The sequence below is a fragment of the Sardina pilchardus genome, chromosome 18, assembly GCF_963854185.1.
Source record: "Sardina pilchardus chromosome 18, fSarPil1.1, whole genome shotgun sequence".
In the NCBI taxonomy this organism is placed as follows: Eukaryota; Metazoa; Chordata; class Actinopteri; order Clupeiformes; family Clupeidae; genus Sardina; species Sardina pilchardus.
This window is the reverse complement of record NC_085011.1, coordinates 13,605,682-13,615,624: the sequence shown is the minus strand read 5'-3', so window position 1 is coordinate 13,615,624 and position 9,943 is coordinate 13,605,682. Positions and strand designations below refer to the sequence as shown.

General features: G+C 47.8%; 1 protein-coding gene across 2 annotated transcripts in view; it reads right to left on the bottom strand.

Moving 5' to 3' along the window:
• The window catches only part of marchf8 (membrane-associated ring finger (C3HC4) 8), a 62,465-nt gene that overhangs the window by 15,142 nt on the left and 37,380 nt on the right, over nt 1–9,943 (bottom strand). Inside the window, exons 3-5 of one of the 2 annotated variants that reach the window (XM_062518971.1) lie at nt 6,036–6,086; nt 1,108–1,187; nt 1–722 (exon numbers count right to left, since the gene is read on the bottom strand). The exon at nt 1–722 is cut by the window's left edge and continues 145 nt beyond it. In XM_062518971.1, coding sequence (XP_062374955.1) covers nt 1–722; nt 1,108–1,187; nt 6,036–6,086 — 853 coding nt within the window. The remainder of the gene's footprint in view (nt 723–1,107; nt 1,188–6,035; nt 6,087–9,943) is intronic. The other variant, XM_062518972.1, reaches the window with a different exon arrangement.

Below are 9,943 nucleotides of genomic sequence, written 5' to 3'. Positions count from 1 at the left end.
CGGCGGGCGGCTCGTCCTCCTCGAACACCTCGTCTTCGCCCACCTCCTCGGCCAGGAAGGACTCGCTGCCCTCCAGCAGCGCGCTGGCCGACTTGGTGATGTGCAGGCGCGACGCCAGGCTGCCCATCTCCGAGGCGTGCAGGCTGCCCGCCGTGGACGAGTGGCTGAAGGGGAAGAAGATGCGCAGCAGGTTGGAGCCCTTGGGCGGCTCGGGCGCGGGCAGGGGCACGGGCGGCGCCGACAGGGTCTGCTCGGGCACCGGGCCGCACACAAACTTGTAGTTGGTGGAGAAGGAGGGCGATCGGGTGAAGGGGAACCCCAGGGCCCGCTGGGCGGGTTTGCCGGAGGTAGAGGTCTTGCCGTGGTCATCGGCGGGCGGCATGTCCGGCTCCAGGCCCAGCTCGCCGTCCGAGCACGTGCGGTCGATGAAGTGAAGGCCGCTGCACAGGTTGTCCATCCGCTGGCCCATGTCGTTGAGCGAGCGCGAGAACTTGAGCGTGCCGTCGTCGCCCCGGATGTTCACCGGGGCCCTGAGCAGCGACAGCCAGTCGGCGCCGAACGCCGCCTTGGGCTTGGGCTTGACCGGCGAGTCCGGCGGGAGGAAGGTGGTGGTGGTGACGCCCTGCGGCGACGACGTCGCGCTTTTGCCGTTGGCGTTAAGCAGCACCACGGCGGTGTGCACGGGCTTCGGGCAGCCCTGATCGTGCGCCAGCGCATTCGGACTGGAACGCGAGACAGAAGGCACAAACGCAGGCAACGGGGATGCAAGAGAGAAAAAGGGAAGGAGAGAAGAGATTGGGAAGAAAGAAGAGAAGAGAAGAGAAAATGAAACCCAAAAAAGGCATGCAAGTGGTGACAACAAACAAGAGGAGCTCAACAGGTGGGAAGGACAGAGAGAGCCGAGAGGGAGTGAGAGCGGCCTCCACAACTCACGGAGGGGTCAGACGCCCGTCCGAAACACATGAACCCTGACCCTTAAAAGCAAAGGTTTCCGCCCTGCACTATACACTATACACGGGGCATGTCCGGGCATGTCCCACCGCTCGCTAGGGGGCGGCTGCTGGTAGTATGGACAACACAGCGCACAGAGTGACAGCTTGAACATACCTGCAGATGTCCTGACTGGAAGGGGTGACGGAGGTTCGGGAGAACGTGCTCGGGGCGTTTACTGATGTCGGGCTGCCCGCCTAGATAATGATAGAGAGGAGAGAGAGAAAGAGAGAGAGAGAGAGAGAGAGAGAGAGAAAGATAGTTTTCATTGGTTTATTCATTTACTTGAGCACCACTGGTCTTGCCAGGTGCCACACTGATATTGTTTTATTGCAATCACATAGGTAGCAGACACTGTCTGCATCATTCCTCCATCTAGGGCTGGCACTAATTACCTATTGATTTAATCTGTAACCAACAAAGAATTTATAGCCCAGGGCTTGGCTGGGATCAATAAAGAATTGAGTGTGCACACCAGTGTTCTTTAGAAGAGCAAACATACACATATGGGCGCACACAGACACACACACACACACACACACACACACACACACACACACACACATATAAAAAAAATCCATGAAGAAGAGCATACGAATATGACTTATTTTATTTATCTTTTTTTGTTGTTGTTTTTTATTTCAAAGCAGTTCAAAAATCAGACAGTCGTGTCAACTGGAGGCTGCTGCTGAAGAAATTGAAGGGAAAAAAAACCCCTCTGTGCCTGGAATGAGAAGAATGATCACATAAATAGGCTTCTATATTTAGTCAGCCCTGATGCTGGGATGGGAGGCGCAGCGTTAGAGGACAGGAAGACTGGTCTGACGCCCACATCAAATTTACCTCTGGCACCCTTCTCCATATACATGCAGCACTCACAGCCCCAGCTAGAGAAACACCTCCACATACGAGTCTCAATGGGAATTTGCTCAAACAGCAAGTAAAGAAGCTTTCTTATTAGAGAGGAGGACTATGAAGCTGTATTTCATGAACCGTTTCTGCGTGGTTGGTGCTTGCGGCAGCGTTAGAGCATGTGTGGTATCTGTAACATGGTATAGGCCTGGCAGCTTTCTTTCTCACCCTTCAGAGGTATGTTTCTGATGTATAAGGACCAATACAGTTACATCCCCCAGGACATGACATCGCCAAAGGCGCTATTTGACTTCCCATCTAACTTTTTTGATGCAAATTTTGACCTTTTCAATAGAAACCTGTGTGGAATGCCATGACAGTTAGGCTACTCCGTAAATGTATAGGCTACAGTGCGCCATAAGCTATATGAATGTCAGAAGCGTCATCTCTAGGCACACACAAGCACAAACTAGCCCTACTGTATATGCTTTGGTTTTTACTACATTCTTGTACAGTAAGGGTGGAATGTTTTCCACTTGCTGAAAGTAAACCATGTATGTGAGAATCTGACAGAATCTGACGTGGACGTGCCCTTCATGTAGATTCACATTCAGCAATCACAACAACCACCTATACATGCTCTGTGATATGACAACGAGATATTGTTATGCGATGTCCAAAAAGACAAAAAGAGATTGAGAGAGACTAAAGGCAAATGGAAAGAGACATGCCATGGCCTGATAGCAAGTCTCAAACTTGTAAACCTGTGGACCCCTGTGTGGTCATACAGTGTGTGTGTGTGTGTGTGTGTGTGTGTGTGTGTGTGTGTGTCTATGTGTGTTTGTGTGTGTGTGTGTGTGTGTGTGTGTGTGTGTGTGTGTGTGTGTGTGTGTGTGTGTGTGTGTGTCTATGTGTGTGTGTGTGTGTGTGTGTGTGTGTGTGTGTCTATGTGTGTGTGTGTGTGTGTCTATGTGTGTGTGTGTGTGTGTGTGTGTGTGTGTGTGTGTGTGTGTGTGTCTATGTCTATGTGTGTGTGTGTGTGTGTGTGTGTGTGTGTGTGTGTGTGTGTGTGTGTGTGTGTGTGTGTGGTGGTGGTGAGGGGCTCCTGTACAGTAGTTTAAGTGGGAGCCGAGGAGCTAATCAGGGCTTGGGCTCCAAACTCAGCAGGAGCCCCCTCTGACCCCCGCAGCAGCAGCAGCACCGCCAGCCAGCACACAATTACGCGCTCCAGAAACTCGCCTCCATCATTAGCATCAACAGACATGGAGGAGAGCGACAGTGGGACCCAGAGAGGAGCCCCGGCGTCAAAACATGGAGCACTGGCAAGTGATGGAGCAGACTACGGGATGAAGGCACAAGGCTTTTTAACGATTCCACTGGCTGTTGCTATATCCTTTCGAGTCGACTTTGAAGGTGGCTAGACGTTCCGCAAGCTCAAAAGCTTCAGTGCTTAAATGAAACCCTCTCGAGGGGTTTAGTCTGTCTCGCCTTAGTTAATGTAACATAAACATCAAAACGACGTTGATGGAAACCCTAATAGAAACCTGTGGATCTTTCAACTAGGGATGTTTTCATGCTAAATGCAGTCTTTAGCCTCTGTCATTTTCTGACTAAACTTATTGTTTACATGAGGGGAGGGTATGTAGGGTTGCAAATATATAGTAAGATACAATCCAGTTGTTGGAGCGAGCACTATGCAATCATTTAGATCATTAGCTGAGAGCTAGCCAGGCTTACGTACCACTGTGCCTTTAAAGAAACTGTTATGCTATGTCAATGCTCTACTATGCTTTATTGGCTCACTGACATGCTAAGTGATGGCCTTGGTTGGCTTCACTCAAGTTACTCTATAGTGGAAAACAAACAGAGCACTGCATATGTCACATTCCAAGCTACTATACTGTTAACACAATCAAGGAGTGTTTGCGTGACCGATACGTGCGTCAGTTTCAGCTCATCCTGCAGCAGTTGATGATATAATCCTTGAGGAATAAATGATACATCAGAGCTTTGCGCTGATCTCAGAGACCCGCCACCCTGTGAAGATCCAGGAGGCTTGCCATTACTCCGATAAGCTTTATTGAAGCATCTTAAAAGCACATAAAGCCCTAGGACAGTCCCCTGTCAATGATGGAGCGGACTACAAATACCCATCGCAAACAGTGTCTGTGTGCTCTGCCGACGCCTCGGCCCAGCAATTTGTAATTCCCGACAGCCGACACATTTCAGGCCAAAACGAAACGGAAAAAAAAATCCCAGGCCTGGTCATCTGCTCCAGTCCAGAGACACGTGGCTCATGGAGGGGGTTTCAGAGCCAGCCTGACAGATGACGCTTCTGCTGCTGCTGCTGCTGCTGCTACTGCTTGGGCTGCTGCTGCTGCTGCTGCTGCTGCTGCAATCTCCACACAGAGGACTCACCAGGACGTTGTCAAATTTATTGTGCGTGGCAGACAAGGACACAGAGCCAGTGGCAGCAGGGCCGCAGGTTCGGCCCCACCAGCTGTTGGGGTGGCACACGCCAAGGACACGCGCTCATCTGCAGGTCACTGTTTTATCTCTGGAGGTACATGTAATAATTTAATACCCCAAATCAGTTCAGGAGACAGCCTGGAGCAAAGCGCAGGAGCCCTGAAGCATGATAGCCTGACTGGCTAAGCCTGCATGTTCAAACTGAGAACCAGAAAACACAAACACAAATCTAAAGTCGAAAACAAACTGAGTAGAAAAACCACTCACAGAAATACTAGTCCCATTTATTTATTTCATCGGAACTAATAACAGTGCAATAGCGTACTTATCACACTGTAATGGCATGCATAGGTCGATTTAATGCTTGAACTCTCACACATGCACAACATGTGTGTCTGCCATTTCAAGGACCTAACCGGATATCTCCATTCCGGAGGGTGTGATGGTGGGTAGGACACACAGCTGTCGGCGACAGTGAATTAAAACCCAACCGAACGCTTACCCTCCACATTAATCGATTTATAGAAGCTTCATTAGTGCGTTACGCATTCGACACCACACTGTCGCCAACAAAAAAAATAAATCCTGTCGACTGTGTGGCTGCACAGTCGCTGCTTTCCCCACTCGGCCGAGTGGAGCGCCCCACAGATGAGGTGACCCTGACATCTATTAGCGCGTGTAATGGGTTTATCTGTTAAGAGGCTCATTCTTGCACACAAGTGCAGTAAAGCTGCACTAAGAGCTAGAGATACATGCCAGAGTGAAAGTGACTGCCCTGCTTGATCCCTGCCTGAACCCTGGTGCTACATACTGTACTGTACACACATACTGTACACACATACTGTACACACACACACACACACACACACACACACACACACACACATATATATACACACAGAGTGCCATCATCATGGTTGCCCCATTCTTGCCCTTTTCACTGTAAAAGGACAAGACCACCAGATCAACACCAGCCGAAAACAACAAGAAAGGGAGATTATTTATACAGGATACACGGGACAGTGTGAGATGGCATTCTTGGAGCGGGAGCTAAATTCCTCTGTGGTTATTTTCAGTAGCTTAAAAGTGGCGCAACTCTGGGGAAGGGAGATAGACATCACAGAGAAAAAGCACCTGGTTTTAATACGAGCTCAGGACAAACGGGAGAGGTATCAGTCCTATCTTCCTCCCTGTGTTCTTCCTCCGCACAAGCGAGAAAGGGAATTATAGAACTCAGAGGAAGGGATTAAGTGTCTCTCCAACACACTGAGGGTCTGGGAATTGAGAGGCATCTGGTGGACTTTGTAGATAGGGCACTACAAACAAAGCAGCAACCAACTGAGATCCTCACGGCCCGAATCAAAGGTTTAAATACAGTCTCATATGGGACTGTGCAAATGTTTTCCCCCTACTAGACATAATAAACTGCTTCTGGTGTGGAGGTTTCAATTGCCGTAAGTGCTTTGTTCAAAAAGATTGAATTTATTTACTGGTCTTTTCAGGGAAAGCTGAAAGTAGACGTGCAGGTGGAGGAGAAAAACAGGGGAATGGGGAATTGGTGCTTTCTAACCTCTGGGGGCAAATATGTTTACCAACTCTCTCTCCCACCATCTCTTTCTCCCTCTCTCTTTCTCTCTCTCTTTTTCTCTCTCTCTCTCTCTCTCTCTCTCTCTGCTGGGGCTCTCTGATGTCCAGTAAGTGGTGGGAGGTAGACATTAACATACCTTTGAGATGTTGCTGGACCTGCTTGCAGAATGGCCGAGAGGCTTCTCATTCTGGAAGAGAAACACATTGAAGGACAGGATTTAGATTGGCTATTAACCAAGTCAACAAACAACAACACACAAACCATTTTATCCCATCAAACATCTAAGTATTTCAGCACCCTCCCATCCAGTTAAACAGTAGGTGACAAACATTTACATACTGCGACTGGCTTGTCAGGCAGTTAGTCAGTAATAATAATGAAAGTGTGCCATTTTGGATAACCTCCAGTAGCCCAGCTGTACCTAAATACCAGTGTATTTGTATTAGCATAAACAGTGTCGGACCAAGTTAACATTCATTCGAACTTCTGCCACTTCTCCAAAGGGTAAACCCAGGGCCGAATTTCTGTGGCTGCAAACCAAATGACTTTCAGCTGCTTAAACTACAGATGAACCCAAAGTCAAGAGGGAAAAAAAACCCTGATCCAATCCATAAAAAAACATAAAACAAAAATGCTCCACATGTTTGAAAAGCAATCCACAGAAAGGCATCCGCAGTGCATTTCTTCAAGCCTTGCGAGTGTGTGGGGGTTATTGAAACATCATAGAGACATTTCTCTGTTCATTTCACATCTCTAATGTCTGAAATCCCAGAATAAGATTTGAAATGAGCCATCAATCATTCTTATATAACCCATCAGGCCCCGACCAGACTGCGTATTTCTGGAGCCCTGAGAAAGGACTCTAATTTGTCTGGATTATGAATAGTTCAGAGAGTCAAGAGATCAAAACATACACTGTTTGCTCTGCTCACGGCACATATATAATCAGTTTTACAAAGGGAAGAACACATTATGAATGTGAGGAAATAAGGGGATATATGGGAAAAAATTCCAATTTTGAGTTAGTGTACAGAACAAAACTAAAATATTTTTTTGTTTTACTCTTTGAGTGACTTTCAACGTAAAGGGTCGGTTAGGCGATGGTTAACTTTAAAGGCTACTGCGGGTCTTTTGGGATGTGACATTCCAAATTAGCCTGAGAACCGACTTGACACACATGTACAGAGATGGCAAGACACCTATCACGAAGGTAAGAGCTCTAAATTTGCACGGGGATAGTAACTGTTCTAATTGTGAGCTGAATGCCTTTTAAATGGAGAGGACTCTCGAGTCATCTTGTCCTCTGCTGTTTCATTGTGTTACTGTCATATCTCTCTTAGCCAGAGCCTGTCCACACTCCTTCTGAGTGGGTGTCTTTGGTGAAGCCCTGTCTGAGAGAGAGAGAGAGAGAGAAAAGAGATGAGGAGAGGGAGAGAAAGAGAAAGAGAGAGATAGAGAGAGCTTTTCCTCTCTAATTACTGCACTGCTTTACGTGTGTCTTGGGCTGCTCTGGGTTACCATGGCAACATCTCTGATGGAGGATGGAGCTTAAATGTTGGATCACTCTCTCTCTCTCTCTCTCTCTCTCTCTCACTTGCTCTCTACTCATCAGAGGGAGTTTTAACCATAAGAAGTAGTACCCACCAGATAGTACATGAGAAAATCTGTGCCTCACACACGCACAGTATGTACACACACACACACGCGCACACACACACACACACACACACACACACACACACACACACACACACACACACACACACACACACACACACACACACACACACACACACACACACACACACACACACACACACACACACACACACACACACACACACACACACACACACACACACACACACACACACACACACACAGACTGGGGAAGCACGGTGATGAAACTCAAACTGTCAAACTGGCAAATAATGTTTTCGAAAAACAAAGTCGTGGAGGAGCCCATGGGCATAGGCTTCCATTTAAACTCGTCCACATCACACACTCTGGCATTGCAAAGCCTCCTATCACCTGACCTCCCCATTCTCTCCACCAGCCTTGTGGACATCAATTCAGTGGACATCACTCACACGCAATCTCCGTTATTGGCATGCCAAGGTAGCGGGCAGCTACAGTACCAAGCCAAATACACGTACACATTCTCAGCGTTCAGTACCAAGCATTCCAGCGGCTGAGCTAGTGAACGGTCATTAGATAGTTGATTAAATGCTTGTAGTGAAAAGTAGATTACAAGCACAGCACGACTCATTTGACGCCTCTCTCGCCCAATATAGTCTTTTTGGAGTAGCACAATAATTACATTTCAGTTAATACTTGAGAGTCTGGGCAGCATGCGCTTAAAGACTCTGCCCATCTGTCCATTAGGCAAAATAAAAAACTTTCAGCACAGCGCATAATCAAATATGCTTTTCATGCCTGTGATCCTGTTTTCTTTGTGAATTCAGCACATCCACTTACCAAAATACCGCCTGTGAAATGACTCATGACTTATGAAAGCCCACCTTCTGGATGGGCTCGGAATACTGATGGTTGTCTAAAGTTTATTATCAAAGGAGAACAATTTGAAGTCAACAAAAAACGAAAGCCGCATTATTCTGATTAACCCCCCGCATGAGGAGGAGCTGGTAGGAGAGACGTGCACTGGCGAAGCCCAACCTGAACAGAATAAACAATACAGAGAGGAGCCATTTTCATGCCGTGCCACCAGCGCAGGCCAAGCAAAAAAGCTGCCGCGTGATTCATGTTTGTCCTGCGTGTCCGTCTGCGCTGTGTCACCGCCACGAGAGCATCACTGCAGTGTGGCGGGGGCCGAGCGGCTCACTCGGAGTGATCTGGCGTCCAGTGCTCTGGTCACTCAAGTCATGCACCCCCCCCCCCCCCCCGTCTGCCTTTCATCACCACGATGGCAATCACTGGCGCTACAGTACGTGATCCGCAGCCTGTTGCGTATTATTTCATCATGTGACCGCGTGCGTGCTGCAAGATCACGAAAATATTGGTAATATTGCACAACATCGCCACAGACTCCAAAAACAACCAAATCTGTAAAAGCATACCAAAGACTCCACCATCATATTGAAAGCCTTGGCAGTGCTGCCAAGACTTTAATAATGATATCCTGGCAGGAATCCTCACCAGGTAGACTGGGGACTGATATCAAGGCCAAATATATATTTTCTAAGCTTAGCTTCTAAGGGAACTGCAAGAAACCTCACCAAACTACACTACAGATGCAACATTTACAATCCAGCAGAATTCCCCAGCAAAAATGTGCATCCATTTAAGGACAGGGAACAATTTTGCCAGGGAAAAAAATTCTAGACATTTGCTCTCCAAAAACACTCATATACTGACTGGAACATGTCCAACATACCTACAATGACTGATGACTGATGACCATAATATAAAGGCTTCACTAAAATACTTCATCTAGACTTGATCTAAACTGCGCGGTTCTCGCCACAAGAAAACAAGCGGAAACCGCTTCCTAGCTTTATGAGCATGTGAGAGGCTTGTGTCCCACGGTCAGGTGTGAGTCAGGTCAAGAGCGGCCAGTGTGCAGCCCTCTTTCCTTGGGGAAGTGCCCTGTCTCCGCAGGAGATAAGAGGAAACCTCCAGAGCTTCTAAACCCTTCACAACAGGCACACGCCGGCCCCGGCCAACAAGCAGCACGCTGCAGCCTCAGGAGGCTTCAAGTGGCCAAGACAGACAGAGACAGAGGGAGAGGAAGGAGAGAGAGAGAGAGAAAGAGAGAGCAGACATAGAGAAAGAGAAGGAAGAGAGAGAGAGAGAAAAAGAGAGAGACAGAGAGAGAGATGAGATGAGAAGAGGAAAGAGAGAGAGAGAAGAGAGAGCAAAGATAACAGCGAGCATGAGTCACCTCTAAACACATACATCTGATTTTCAGCTTGCCCAGGTAGAAACCGACATGAGCATAATTGCAGTGCAATAAATTGTATCGTGGTGAGCTTTGAATTATTGACCTTGGTTTGGGCAGAGGGAGGCCTCTGCAAATCAAACAGT